General features: G+C 43.2%; 1 protein-coding gene across 12 annotated transcripts in view; it reads right to left on the reverse strand.

Annotated features, from left to right (window-relative positions):
* The window catches only part of ACD (ACD shelterin complex subunit and telomerase recruitment factor), a 272,109-nt gene that overhangs the window by 153,773 nt on the left and 101,657 nt on the right, over positions 1–16,679 (reverse strand). For all 12 annotated transcript variants that reach the window (XM_085607173.1, XM_085607161.1, XM_085607171.1 and 9 more), the window contains 3 exons: positions 15,661–15,743; positions 9,870–9,914; positions 4,992–5,029 (listed from right to left, as the gene is read on the reverse strand). In XM_085607173.1, coding sequence (XP_085463299.1) covers positions 4,992–5,029; positions 9,870–9,914; positions 15,661–15,743 — 166 coding nt within the window. The remainder of the gene's footprint in view (positions 1–4,991; positions 5,030–9,869; positions 9,915–15,660; positions 15,744–16,679) is intronic.

Genomic DNA, 16,679 nt, shown 5'->3' on the forward strand with positions numbered 1-16,679 from the left:
GGACTGCCTGGATCAGACTTAGGGATGTTTTCCTAAGCCTTAGAACTACTAATGGAAGAAGTGGGAGGGCGGAAAAGCATAGGCAATCATCCCAACCAGTTCATCCATAGTGCGTTGCCCATGGATTGTGGGTTTGGGAACCTGGAGGCGAAGCTTGGGGATTTCGCGTTTTCAGCGGTGGCAAAAGGGTCTACGTTGGAAAACTTCGACAGCAGAAATATGGGAGCAGGTCTTGGGGGTGGAGTGCCTACTCGTGGACTTGTTGTTGTATCCTGCTGAGGAGGTCTGCAAAGTCGTTGACCACTCCTGGTATGTATTCTATCAGTAGGTGATCTCTGTGATTGATCACCCACTGCCAAATGCTCTGGGCTAGAGCAGACAACTGTAGCATGTCATCCACCCTTTCTCTGAAGGTAGAAAAAGGCAGTTGCATTGTCTGTGTGAACGAGTGCTACTTTGTGTTGGATGCAAGGGAGTAATGCCGAGGGCTAGCTGGATGACTAGCAATTCCATGTGTTTGATAAGGAAACCCTGTTGATGAGGTGCCTACATCCCTTGAACAGTCAGCTCCTGTAAGTGTGCCCCCTACCAGTGAGGGAGGCGTCTGTTGTTATTGTAATATGCTGCACTAAATCCAAAAAGGGCATGACTTGCAACATGTTGCTGGCCCTCCACCACTACAGGGAGCGAAGAGTGCGGCCCCAGATCAACACTAAAGCCTCCCACCGACCTTCTGCTTGTGATCACTGTGGTACTAGGCACTCCTGCAACTGCCCCATGTGTAACCCGCATGTGGGACTATTGTAATTCAGGAGGCCATCATGCAGAGGAGGCGCATGACCTTTCTGACCATTTTCTGATAATCTGCCTGAAAAAGAGGGCGAACAAAGCAAACACAAGGAGATGATGGACGGAGCGCTGAAACTTTCCAGACACTCACCTGTCATCATTCTTTAGCTCACTTCGCCACCCCAGTTCAGACACAGCTATATGCAAATCAGTCTTGACCCTGTGCCTCATGGCAGCAGTTGAGCCCGAACTGCCAAGCCATTTCTTCCCTGGACCGGAAACAAGCATCCTGGGACCGGTTTCGAGCTAACAGCCCTCATCAGTCGGCTAGCTTGAATCCAGTGGCAAAGTGAGCAAGGGTACCACGTCTGGGCCTACCCTGCCAACTTAGGGTGAACAAAGCAAACACAAGGAGGAGATGATGGACGGAGCGCTGAAACGTTTCAGACACTCACCTTAAACTTTTCAGACACTCACTCCCTTGCTCACTTTGCCACTGGATTCAATCTAGCCTGGCTGATGAGGGCTGATAGCCCGAAACCGGTCCCAGGATGCTTGTTTCTGGTCCAGGAAAGACATGGCTTTGCAGTTCAGGCTGGACTGTTCGGCACAGGGTCAAGACTGATTTGCATATAGCTTACTTTGCCCTGCGACCAGAGCTGCCGACTTTATAGGTAGGGAACCAGGTTTGAGACTCCGTGTCGGCTCAGCATCCTGTGATTCTGGGTAAGTCACTTTATCTCCCCATGCCTACCAAACAAATGACTGTGTCCTTGTGTAACGTAACTGGTGCTCGTGAAAAGTGCTCCAGTACCTTCGGGTTGAGTTTGTGCTATATAAATCTGCAAAGAATGCCAGACCCCTGGCTTTGCTCTGCCTTGATTCTTCCTAGAAATTCAACAGCCTGTCCCCCTCTATACCATCCTTTGTTGTTACTTTTATTACACTGTTTATTTATCAAACATTTTAGAATGTTCTTACCAAAAATAATCACATAAATCTAGTCCATAAAAACAAACGACTGAACAACTTCAGGTATTATTAATGCGTGTGGTTTAAGAAATGTATAACACTTCAGAAGCATTAGTTATACTAAACAAACATTTGCAATGCACTAGGTCTCTCATTACTGCATTTTTTCCGCTATTGGCGTTGCATTATTATTAGCAATGCCAATAGCATTAACTTTTGGTAATGCGAGACCTATTGCATTGCAAATGCTTGTTGATACGGTCATCACCACTTTTTGCCTGGTATTTGGTTCAACTTTGACGGGAAGTGCACTGGGTTCCTGATATCCAGGTCCCCATTGACAGATCTCTTCACCTAAATCTTTTCAATTGTGCCCTCAATTGTCAATACCTTTGGCACTCCTGTAAGTCCCTATTAAATGGTACCCCAGCTACCTAGGGCATGGGTACCAAAGAGGGTCCTTAGGGGTTGCAACATGCATTGTGCCACCCTAAGGGCCCTCTCACCCAACTGGCTGAAATTGCAGGCTGCATGCCTTCGTGCAGACAAAAGTGAAAACACAGCATGCAGTATATGTAAGTCACTGCTACAGAAGGCCTTACAGCCTTAAGGCAGGGTGCACTATACGGCATGTGTAGACATAGCTGCATGACCAGATATGCACCTGTGTTGAACAGTTTAATTACTGCCGGGTAAGCCATTCTAAGTACATGTACTGGACACTGGTAAAAACGAGTTCCCCAGCTATATGGTGGCTTTACTGAAACCAAAGCTATTTGGTTTCAAACATCTTGTATTAATGAACCCACACTGATTCCAGTGATGGATTTAATAATAAATGCACCCAGAGGGTACCATAGCGGTGCGCCTGAAAAACTACCAACGACTAGTGTACACCTCAGAGGATTTTCTGACCCCCAGGGGAGAAAGCCCACACTCTCGAGTGGTCAGGAACAAAGCCTGCTCTTGCAGAGGGTGTTATACACCCTTCCAAAAGGTTGACCTGTAAATTAATAATCCAAGGCAAGGGGCTTCAAAGAGCCTGCCATCTTAGGGATGTGAATCTGGCTTCCGTCGGAGGTGATGCCAACCCCCCATAACAGTGCCCATTTGTCACCTGGACAGGCGGGAAAATTAGTAGTGAGAGAGGCATGTCCACCTTCAGGCTAGTTCCACCCCGTAGGTGGGCTACCTGATGTGGATGTGAAATGTCAGAATTAATGACTCTGGGACAGAGTTATGCCCACTTCCCACTGGAAGTGGTCATATAGGGGGCGTAGTGATCCCAGGGGTAAGTAGCCCATTGTCTACTACCCTACACTCCCCCAAAGGCCTCAAATCCAGTATTTAGGGAAGCTCCTGGCACCAGGAGATCAGATCCTGCCGACCTGAAAGAAGAAGGCAGATGCTGAAGAGTCCGAAATGCAAGAACAGAAGAGCAGAAACGGACCTGGTGCAAACCCTGCCAGTTTGCCAGCTGTCCTCGACAATTGCGCCAAAGACAACTCGTCCTGCAGCTGCCTGTGCCTCCAAAAGCCTGGGAGGACTTCTAGCCTTCACCCAAAACCCAGGAGCCCCTGAGGAGTAGCGAAGCTGCTACCTATCATCCTAAAGGCATCCCAGAAGAGCTGCAAGGAATCTGGACTGCCACAAACACGACACCTGAAAGCATCACTGCACCTGTGACCCCAACTCGAGTTAAAGTGCGCCAACGGTGCCAGTGTGGTCCGCAGACCCTCCAGATCTAAAGACCACTTTGGGTTTGCCAACTGTGGACAAAACAACGCCATCTTCAGCCTCTTGGTGCAGGCCCTCTCTACCGCAAATGGGTCTGGTGACAGAAACCTGATGCCTCAGGACACCTCTGCACCTGGCTGCCCCGGACGTTGGAAAAGGTGTTTTCACGTCCCCATGCATCATGACCCCTGAGCCCCCTAGTTGGTACAACTGGACTGGTCCCCCAGTCCCAGCTTGCAGCCTCTTTTTGCAGCACTGGGGCGGGCAGGTGCAATACAGCATCGGGTGCCCCGTTGAAGTCATTGGGGATCGGTCTAGTGACCGATCCCCAATTATTTCAACGGGGCACCCGATGCTGAATTGCACCTCTGCACCAGACAGCCCCAGTGCTGCCCAAGGTGATCTGTTGGTGCTGCCTTGGACCCTGTCCCATACTCACCTTAAGTCCGGAAGATTGGTCCTTTAAGTCGCTGTAAAGTACCTATATGCAGTATATGCCTTTCCTCCACAGGATAATATTACTGCTTCAGAAATTGCACTAAGTGTCGACTTTTGAAAACTGTAAATATTTCTAACTCAAAACATACTTAACCGATTGTGATGATTCTGGTGCCTAAATTTATATAAAGATAGGTGTTATTTTTATGAATTGGTGTTGATCTCCTTATTGAATCGTGTGTATCATTTATTGACTGCATGTATGCAGCAGATGTCTAACAATCCTCCCTGATAAGCCTAAGGCTGTTCAACCACACTATCCCCTAAGAGAGCACCCTGTGAATGCTACAGCAACCCCCTTTCCACATATAAGGGATGCCTGGACTCTTTGCACAGTATACCTCTTTTTGCTGTACTATATAAAGAGTCAGCTTCCCACACTATGTAACTATGATGTCCTGGAATGTCTGAGGTCTCAAAAACTCCTGTCCTATGCTAACAACCACAGTGTCTACATTGTCATATTGCAGAATATATTCTGATATACGCTCAGACAAAGACCACAGTCTGCCCTGAATGGTTGGACACATACATGGGAATTGGAGTGATTCTGATTACTAGGCACACTACACTTTAAAACGTACAGTGCACGGACCAGTATAGGACATGCACATCTACTGACGGCAAGTAAAAAACAACATTGCCTTCAAGCGATTATACTTCAATTTGTGCATCTTCTGAAACCTATACTATTGAGAAAGTTCAACTATTCTTGTTCAGAGCAGGTGGGAGGGATCTGGTGAGACGTTCCTAAGCGGAATATCAAAGAAGAAAAATCAATGGGGAGATGTCACTTACAAACTCAGTGTCCTGCAGCTCAAAGCATATTCATTAAACTGGAACAGGTAATAAAAAGAGAAAAATGAGAAACAGTAAAGAATAGGAAACAAAAGAAAAATGTACAGGGACCAAGTGAGATAGGATGAAATGGATAAACAATTAAATGCTAAAATGTACAGCCATAACAGTTGTTTATATCCCAAAGGGCACTCTACCTGGGGTATCTTGCATCTCATTTTCTTCTCTGTATTTACTGGAGTAACCAGAAACAAAGAAAACAAACAGGTGACTGAAACGGTTAACTACTCGAGTTAATAACAAAACACTGTAGCATCTTAAGAATGCTAAGAAAGATATTAAGAAGATTTGAAATAAAGTTACCCATAAGAGAAAACATGAAAGCTGTAGGTAATTTCTCTCAAAATCTGTATTGGGCCACTAATGTGAAAGGGTATTTTACTGTAAAAAAATACAGCTACATCATTCCACCTCTGTATCTCGTGACTAACACCAAGCACACAATTGCCTAAGGATTAATCAGACTTATAACTTGTATCAACAAAGCATCTTTGTACACTTTTGCTGCTTTGCATTAAAACATTAGCAAAACCAACAATCTTTGTCCTAGGTCTCATTCTGTCTATCACAAGGGATGCCTGTCCCTTGAAGACCGCACATGAGCTAATACAACACTCAAAATAATGATCAACCCCATGTACAAGTGCTCCTCAAAAATGTCAATGAAGGAGGAGGATCTTAGAACTAAAATTGCTAAGGTTTCCATTGTTGCTAACTTCTTCTTACTCTTATGTCAGACAATATTGCCTTCAAATAATCAAACATGAAGGACCTATAAGAGAGAGGATGGGGCACAGATCAATGAAAAGAAGAATCTTAGCTAATATGTTTTGCAGTATAGTTTAGCCAAGTAAACATCAATGGATGTCCAGAGGATCATGTTTATAGAAAGAGAGAAGTGCAGTCTGAGAAAATGTCTCAAACTCTTCAAGGATGCTGCCTTGGTAGCCAGTATGCGAGCAAGGATATCTGAAGGGGTTGAAAAAAACAAAACACAGCAATACCATTTAAAAGAACTAAAAAGAACTAGACAACCAATCAACCAATCAATAATGCATTTATTTTGAGTAAAAGAACCACAAAATCGTACATTACATTAAATAATTCAACAAGTTAAAAGGAAAGCAATATACAAATTATTGAATTACAAATGAATACTCAATAACATCAATAATCATATATATGCTCAGAATTAAAAACACACATGCAAAGCAAGTCAAAGGAGACAAAACCATCTGCATAATTAAAAAGGCCACTTTACAATGTGCAAATTTCTCATAACGTAACAAAAGAACTTAAGGCCTGATGTACTGAGCAAGATTGCAAAAAGTTGCAAACTGTGCATGACTTTTTGCCATCTGCCCCTTATTTTCCAATATGGCCTGTTTACTACTAGGATGTGTCACAAGAACTCCAGGTTGTCCCTTAACGACCTGCCCAATGAATATTAATTAGCCAGGTTGCTATTTGCAACCCCTTTTAATTGGCTACAAACTGAGGGATAGAGACCTGTAAAGAACAGCAGAAACCAATCCCAGTTCTGTGAAAAAATGCTGTGTTCCTTAAACCTGCGGCTTTGAAAATACTAGTGTTCCCAAATGGGAAGGTAGTGGTCTACTGCCTGATCACCCTGGGTCCACCCCTACACAATTTCCAGAGTGGAAGCTGTCCAACAGAGACAATTAAGGTTTGGGCCCCTGAACAATCTTGAGAGTCAGAAATGTCCTAATGGATGTTTTCTCTAGCTATCCTTAATGGTATATCACCTTCTTAACAGCTCTATTTTAACACAATCTCTTCTGCTGAACATAAAGCTGCTCTGGGAGGCCTAATTCATAACAAGTCTTTTTAATAAAGCCACTGCTGAAGCAAATTTTATCCAGTGCCAAAATACACATAATTATAATATGCAGAAGTTTACGTTTAAATAAAACATATGCTAAAAGCAAAATTTGTAATCGGTAACTAAACATAAACATTGTAGACTGGCACATGAATAAGGAGCTGAATTAAGTTAGCCTAACTGAAGATGCCATGTTAAATGAAAAATGACGTAATCACATTGATAGACCTGTTTTTCACATTGGACAGTTGTTTGTGCAATGCGTTTTTCTTCTATTTACTGTACATGTTGCTACTTTAGAAATCTACTGTTATCTAGTGAATAGGCGTTTGATATATATTAGACAACTGATAGTGAGTTGCCACCGAGAGAAGAGGAGTTGTCCAGAAGAATGATTCATGGGAAGACTGCTTGTACATCAAGACATCAACAATGTAACTTTTCAAAATTCAATGTCTGAAAGTTTATTGTAGCAAACACAATATGATGATGCTGAAACTTTTCAGGCACTCACCCCCAGTCACAGATCTGGGTTGAATCTATCATCGTTCTTCTGCTCACTAAGCCACCCCAGTTTGGACCCAGCCATATGCAGATCAGTCTTGACCCTGTTCCTCATGGGAACAGTCCAGCTCGAACTGCCATGTCAGGTCCTCCCTGGACCAGAAACAAGCATCCTAGGACTGGGTTCGGAGTATCACCCCTCATCAGCCAGGCTAGCTTGAATCCAGTGGTAAAGTGAGCAAGGGACCCACGACTAGGCATACCCTAGCCACTTAGGGTGATTCAACCCAGACCTATTGACTGTGGGTGAGTGGCTGAAAAGTTTCAGCATTCTGTTCATCATCTTGTTGTTTTTGCTATGAAAGCTTATTGTAACAGCCTGAGAAAGTGGCTAGTTTGCTTATTCCCTGGAGTTGCTGATATTCTATTGGAGGATGAAGAAAAAGAACGAAAATAATGTTGCAACACAGAATTTGTGTGTTTATATTAGTGCGTTTTTCTAGAGTAGCTAGTGGATTCCTTCCACGACTTTCTGGCTGGAGAGTTATCTCCGAGTTTCTGATGTCTTCTCTTTATGAGAGACTGTCTTACTTAGATTCCTGATTTGTCTGCTGGTATCTTTGAGCTGAGAACCCTTTCCAGTTATAAGGCAAAGGCTTTGTGCTTTCTGCTGATTCTCTCATCAGTACTTGTTATGATGAGTGTAGAAAATGGAGAAGGCCTACTCATGTCACTGCAAGCATCATCAGAAAGACGTGTGGAAATGCATGAGGGGAAAGACAAATACAGGCCCAAGCTGTTTACAATAGCAGAATAGAGAGCAAGAATGGATTAAGGACCTAGGAGGGAAGCAGACAGGAGTTTCAGTAGCATAGAGAAATATAATTAGTAAACACAGCACAATTGTAAGTCACAGGCACGCATTGCAAGGACATGCCTCTGAAACAATATGCAGATGAGATGGGCCCAGAGGAACAAGGTAAGTGGGAGGTTAGGCCTTGCAGAACAGTAGACACATAGGGAAGAAAGACATTACTAGGCTTCAAAGCATGAGACAGAGAAGGACAACCGGTAGTGCAGGGAGCATGACAATATATCAATAACACATGCACATGAGTTGCATTCTATAAACGTGTGGTTAGAGGTTTATGCAGAAGCGAATGATTTTTGCTGAAATGTTAGAAGGATGTGCTTGGGCAAGCACTTGATTGGATATGCTAATGTATGACATTTGTGGTGTTAACAGTATATAAGAAAATAAGAAACTGCCAGTTACATTGAGAGTTTGAGTTCAGGTGCCAGTTCCATGGAGCTGACTGACATCCTGCACGTATTTGATAAACTCTATACTATATTGCCAAACGAGGTCGTGTTGTGTTTTTCTTTCGCCCAGCAACACTCTCTTCATGGGTTACTGAATTGACTCCTTTCTAGCTCATTATCACAGCCTACTTAGAATAGGAAGTTTCCTTTATGGAATACGTGTGCTGTAATATTACTCTACTGACTGTGATTCTAACAAATATATTGTTCTATTACATAATCAAATACCGATCTATGGATTATATTAACTTTTAATACTGAATTCTAAAAATTAATACCTGATAAATAAAAGATGAAAGACTAAAAAAAAAAATGGTGAAAATAAAACTGTTTAACTCACACGAATTCTCTTTATTGACTAAAACTGAAAGACTAATGATTTGCTGTTTTGTAGATGTATGCTCCTCATTTCTCTTTGTCGTCCAACAAAGGTCCATACGACTAGTGGCAGGGGTTAGCTAATGATTATACTCAAAGATTGAGATACAGGAAACCTTGCTCCCTCCCTACCTTACAAAATCCAAATTACGAGTCTTTCTGTCTCCTCAGGTGGATTATTCAAGAAAGTTGAAAGCCTAACATTTATGTTGCACCCTTTGGCTCGGATGATTCGATCCTTGGGTTTCTCAACAATTTCTTACGCGGACGATACTCAAATTATTGTATCAGTGACTAGTACCCCCTCTGACACAGCCTCTCTGTTTCACACCTGTCTTCTTCAAGTTGGACAGTGGATGGCTGCCAACTGTCTGAAATTACATTCTAATAAGACAGAGGTCCTGCTGCCGCATTGAGACAATTACATTGGCTCCCAGTAAAAAGACGCATTGAGTTTAGAGCACTTTGTATAGCGTTTAAAGCAGTACACTGTATACTGTATAGGACCCATGTTTTTTAAAACAGACTTTCCAGTGATATGCTCCCCACCCGACAGCTAGGTTTTGCCCATGCTCACAATTTGGTGATCCCCAGGTTTAAAAAAACACACATGGGGAGGCAGAAGCTTATTGGTGGGGACTACCAGACTCTGGAACCAACCTGGCTGTTCAATGTTTGGCCTAGACACCTTTAGGTAATGGTTTGTGCTCTACAAATTAGTTTTTAATTTCACTTCATACCTGTGAAGAAAACTCAATTACATTCTTAAATTAAGTTAACAGAACCAAACAAATTGCTTCCACTTTTTTTACATCATCGCAATATTCACTTTCAAAAATATGTCATATCGTACAATCAAACTGAAATCTGTGTAAATAATGCAATAAACAAAACGTAAATTTAAAGTGAAAGGCCAAATATGCAATACGAAAGAAAGTATTTAGCTTAAAACCGACCCAGTACTTACTGCCAATGTTCCTTTATCTTCCATTTCACCAAGGGAACTTCATTGCTAAAAGTAAAGCAGTACAAGGTATTTAACTACTGATCCAAACACTTTTTATTCAGCAAAAGAAAGAATACAAAACAATTTGCATAATAAAATAATGGATCAAAGCTTGAAGGTCTGCCTAAGCTTTTAGGGAATTTACTTTTTCGTTGGGTTTAAAAGAAACAAGCATTGGAAAAGCAATTGCTTTTGCCTTTGTGACCTACTGGCTTTGCCAATGGTTTTTAACCATTCTGCACAACACCCCTGATGCTGTCTTGTTGACTGTGATGGAGATGCAGCCTATGCAGGGCCTAGAAACCTCCTGTAATCATCCTGCAACATACTCTGAAGATCATTTACTAAAGTGATTGACATTTGAAACATGCCTTCTTGAAGTTGATGATGACCATAGTGTTGGTATTAGTCCATATATGGAGCAGGCTTTTCGACATATTGTTGCGGTCCTGAGGAATAATATTCTTCTTCATAGTATTCCTCGCCATCTTCCTCCTGACATTTAACTTTTAATTCAGAAGGGCTATGTGCTTTTCTGTAAGGTCCTTCATCCTTAGACTCTCCTCATCCCATAAGTGCGTTGGTGAGAGAGGAGACACTTTACTCAGGGAGGTGTTTTTAGTCTTTAAGATGTATGAATGAATTTTTTCCTTCGTCGACAGTGTCATTGCCGATGTCGTCAAAGTCCCAACTGTAATTTTTATAGTCAGCGATGATTTCTTCATTGATGGTGTTGTCGTCAATGGTGTCTTGGCTGGCGGTGCTGTGAGTGACGATGGTGTCGTCCAAGTAAATGTTGAAGGTGTTGGAGTTTAAGTCGATGACACTGCATTCATCGAAGATAATTTTAAATGCGACTTGCCAGTCGCTGTGACAGGTTTGCCCTTCGACGGCACAGAGGATGGCTTCCTCAAATGTAATGCCAGACTAGGTGAAGGAGTGCTAGGCTCAGATGTTATTTTTTTCTGAGGAGACGTGCTCCTTTTTAGGTCTCGCCTGACCCAGCGCATGCGCTGGACTGGCGAGAGACTTTTTGTGAGGGCTCAAAAAAATGCTACCATGGCCAGCCTAGAGCTACAGTGCATGTGCGTGGGCGCGCGCTTAGGAGCAAAGGCTGGCAAACCTCGTCATGCTCATTAAGCGCCCGCGATCACTTTCACTTTCGCGGCGCCCCTTTGATGTTCTCGTTCAAAGAACATCAAACATCAAAGAACATGTTGTGTTAATGCTTTGCTGCGCCCGTTTAACTTACAATGTGCTTTCTCTTTCCACAAACTCGATGTTTGTGTTCCTTTATTTTGAGATGCTTTTAGTATTACTGTTTTGTGACTTAAAGAACATTAAGGAAATGTTACTGTGAAACTGGACAACGTTCACAGTGTTTATTTCTGGTTAATCGATTAGACCTATGTAGCGCTTTAGATCTCAAAGCGCTATGGTGGGTGCAGCAGTTACAACTCATGAAATATGGGGTGCAACTCACAAGGAGGGGTCAGGTTAGAGTGCACATTGGCTGCAATCGAACTCTTAAGATGATGGGCTGTGTGTATCCATTATTAGCACTCAGTCTTCGCTAAGCGATCTTGTTTGTTTTGTTGTTGTGTTAATGCTGTGCTGCGCCCGTTTGACTTACAACGTGCTTTCTCTTTGCACAAACTCGATGTTTGTGTTCCTTTATTTTGAGATGCTTTTAGTATTACTGTCACACACACAACCACAACCACACACACAACCACACAACAACCACACACACACACAGCCACACATAACCACACACGTACAACCACACAACCACACCCACAACCACACACAACCCCAACACACACAACCACACACAACCACACCCAACCAAACACAAACACACACAACCACACACACACAACCACACAACCACACAAACACACGCAACCACACACACACACACCCACAAACACACCCACACCACACACACACACACAACCCCAACCACACACACACAACCCCAACCACATACACAACCACACACACAACCACACCCAACCACACACACACACAACCACACCCACAACCACATACACACACAACCACACAACCCCAACCACACAAACAACCACACACAACCACACCCACGCACAACCACAACCACACACGACAGACAATCACAACCACACACACACACACACCACAACCACACAGACACAACCACAATCACACACACAACCACACACACACCCCCAACCACACACACACACAACCACACAACCACACAAACCACATCCACACACACACACACAACCACACACACAACACACGCACACACCACAACCACACAGACACAACCACAATCACACACACAACCACACACACACCCCCAACCACACACACACAACCACACAACCACACCCACAACCACACCCACACAACCACACAAACCACATCCACACACACAACCACAAACACAACCACACAACCACACAACAACCACACACACACACAGCCACACATAACCACACACGTACAACCACACAACCACACCCACAACCCCACACAACCCCAGCAACACACACAACCACACACAACCACACCCAACCAAACACAAACACACACAACCACACACACACAACCACACACCCACAACCACACACACAACACACGCAACCACACACACACCCACAACCACACCCACACCACACACAACCACACACACACAACCCCAACCACATACACAACCGCACACACCACACCCAACCACACACACACAACCACACCCACAACCACATACACACACAACCACACAACCCCCAACCACACAAACAACCACACACCACACCCACGCACAACCACAACCACACACGACAGACAATCACAACCACACACACACACACACACCACAACCACACAGACACATCCACAATCACACACACAACCACACACCACACACACACCCCCACACACACACATACAACCACACCCACACAAACCACATCCACACACACACACAACCACACACACAACACACGCAACCATGACACACACAACCACAACCACACACACAACCACACACACAACCCCAACCACACACACAACCACACACACACACAACCCCAACCACAACCACACACACACACACAACCACACCCACAATCACACACACAACCACACACAACCCCGACCACATACACAACCACACACACAGCCACAACCACACACACCCAACCACACACACCCAACCACACACACAACCATACACACACCCACACCCACACCACACCCCACACCACACACAACCACCCACCCACAACCACCCCCCCACAACCACCCACCCACAACCACACACACAACCACACACACACAACCACACACACACACAACTACCCAACCACACCCACAATCACACCCACAACCACACTCACACACACACAACCCCACACACAACCACAACCAACCACACACACAGACAACCACATACACACACACACAACCACACACACACACAACCACACCAAGCATTGGCATAGCCAATAGGTCTTGCCTTTGGGATCTTATAAGTGTTTAGCCATGCAACAGTTGATGTGGTTGCACCAAGGATATTGTGCTGCATAACTAAATACTTAGAAGGTCCCAAAAGCGAGACCTATTGGCTATGCCAATGCTTGTTCTGTTTATGAGTGTATTCCCCTGATGTTATAAGCTCTCCAGGCAATCCATGATGGGTCTTTTTCAGTGCCTTTTTTGGCGATCTTGAAGGTATTAGATAATGTGATCTGTCTCCTTTTCATAGACCTCATCTTTGTTGTTGAGGAATCCTCACTGTCATCCTCAGAAAGTGGAGCCTCTTTAGATTTCAGTTTTTAGAGCCAAATGAGAAGCCTCCCCTCTGTAATTTTCAGTATCTTAGAAGAAAAGGTACAACATATTTTGCAGTCCTTTACCTTATGTAAAGGATAGCGACAGTAAATGCACTCCTGTGGATCTTGAGAGTGTAGCCTCTTCTTCCAACATGTTCCACAAGGTCTGAAAAGTCCTTCCTTTGTTAATTCTGACATATTGAGTAGTCAGATCTTGGTAGATGAAAGTTGGATGTTCTTTCTGATGAAAAGTCTTTATTTAAGGAATTCATCTGTAACAAACTGAGCAGAGCTCAGGGAGACTCATCACATGACGTGCGGTAAATCTGAGGGAGTGAAGCTTCTGTGGGGAGTGCTCTAGAGGGTGCTGTTGCCTGATTGGCTGAAGTTTGGTTCTTAATAAATGATGTGGATAAGTTATTGAAGTGAATGTTTTCTAGTTAGTATAGGCTATATGTATAATTTTGTACTGCTTTCTAATTGTACCGTTGGACTCCTACTTTGATGACAGGGAATGAGTCAAGCATTTGAAATGATGAAAGATCCAATACTGGAGAGTAATAGGTCTCCCCTATGTAGGCCTTGTAGTCCGCAAGGCAGGGTGCATGATATTATGGTAGATTAAAATAAATCTGTAACGTGGTAATGGGACTAGCGAGAAAAAAAATGTAAACAACTATTTTTAATACTCGTTAAAAACCTAATTTCATGGTGAAGTATGCTTTTTGATAAATCTTAAGGAAAGTTCACTTTTAGAAAGTGACAGAACCCTACCTGACGTTCCAGGAGGCTAAATTTGCATTTGTTATTCTACTTCTGCAAGCCAGGAAATAGCATTTCAATAGGTGTGAAAAGGGGTGAAATGCCTCCCAGAAGCAAACAATAGGCTGACCTGAATGGGCAGAGAGGACTCCTCTGAACCTCTCAAACTATGCAGAGTGGGGCTGTGAGCGTCCTTTTTGACATTACAGTGTCAAAACCTGCATGAGTGTCAAAGGCTGCTTCACAGGTCTGCTGGGTTTACATATAACACTTTGGAGCCTACTCGAAATGCAGAGAATCAGATGCAAAGATAATTCTTGTGTATCCACTGTCTGGTTGCTGAAATACCCGCTTTGTCTCACCAGACTTTTCTCTCTGGGTTTTACATATAACACAGGAACATACTTGAAAGGAAGGGAAACAGAATGGCAAAACAGTTCTTGTGTATCTACTGTCTGGTTGCTGGACAACCCTGCATTTGTTATACCATACTTCTGTCTGTGAGTTTATTGAGTGTTACGTGGCTGCTTCAGACTGGATGTTGGTGTTAGATGTGGAAGGACACCAGCGGCACCACAATATATTTCCTCCTCCCAGAAACCCACTCTAGCCCTCAGAGTTCACGCTTAGTGTGGCCCAAGACTTTTGCCATCTTGAAAATGCCAAACTGGATAGGGTTGGCCCTGGGAACGTTAACCCTATTGGTTAGGGCATGCTCAAGTGTCATTCTCACCCACTAGCTCATTTCAGGAATAAATGTGGCATGTCCAGGCACCGACTTCAGAACACTTACGGACCCGAGGAAGCACAGAAGTGGAATAGAACTGTGGTCTGTGACCTGAGAGAAGCCCTGAAGCACTGGACCAACAGATAAGATCGATGCCACCGAAAGGTTTAAGAGAACAAAACAAACTACAGGGTTAGAAGTTAAACTACCAGGGATTCAGTCTGGAATGTCTTTCAAATGCAAAGCACATCCAAAGAGACCTGTCTGTAAGACTGAAGATATTAATATACTACAAAAAACCAAAAAAAACATCTAAAATTGAGCTGGATGCTAAAAAACACAGGCAGCAGAATTACTTGCAAATACAACAATAAAAGAGAAATTTAATTAAAGTAGTTTCTGAATGACATCTGCAGAAAGGGACGTTGTATCTCACCAATTTACGCCACCGTCCTCTCTGTCCGGTTCCATTGGTAGAATACTGAAATACTTAATGCGGATATAAAACCCACAGTTAATCTGAAAAGAAAAGTACATGTTTAAATTGTTGCCAAAAAACTTTGTGCTCACTTCATACATGTTCATAAAACATAGAAAAATGTACCAGGATCGAAGTAAAGAACTGCATCAATAGTGACAGCTGTAGGGAACTAGACAGCTGTAGGAAAAGGAGCTGCAGAGTAAAGACTAACTCATAGGGAACCAGTGGGAAATCTTACAAAACTGTATGCATATATTTCTATTATTAAAATATCAGAATATTTTGAAAGGGCTTTTGTGTATTTTGCCGAGGGATGAGATTACTTCAGGCTTAGGCAAGCAGTATGCTGACAGCAACTGCCATTAATATGGACTTTAAGTTCCTTTTTCTGGGCATTTTCAAATGTTAGACATGTTAGAATGTACGTTCAAATTTCTGCTGATGTGCAGAGTTGTTCAAATCTTAGCTTGCTAAATGAATGCCTGACAAAAATATACAATATTCTTGAGTCACTGCACTTAATGGAATCTCTAATATGGTTAAATGGCTTTGACCATTTTTAGTCCATGCGTTATGAAACTTAGTGTTGGAAGGGTTTCTAAAAATATTTTGAAATCACTGAGACTGCACTGTTGATTTAATGTTAGGATGTGTTATATAATAGAGTTAGGAATATAAGACTGTTTGTGGTATGCAGTTAACTCCAATATGGCAACAGTATTAAATCCATACTGGAAGCTACTATAATGGTTTAGCCTCTAGAATGCAACAGAGATAAGAAAACAACATCTGTATGAATTAGCATGCTATGACTTTAAAGATAGTCACAGCAGTGATTCCACACAGTGACGATCCAGCCTGTCGGACACCAAAGCGTCTGCAAGTGTTGTGTGTTTGGTATGTCTGGCTTCAATATAATGGCGTTCACACGCTATAAGTTTTTGGTCAAATGGTGTGGAAGTGAGAGAGAAAAC

This window comes from Triturus cristatus, chromosome 5_2 (assembly GCF_964204655.1).
Source record: "Triturus cristatus chromosome 5_2, aTriCri1.1, whole genome shotgun sequence".
In the NCBI taxonomy this organism is placed as follows: domain Eukaryota; kingdom Metazoa; phylum Chordata; class Amphibia; order Caudata; family Salamandridae; genus Triturus; species Triturus cristatus.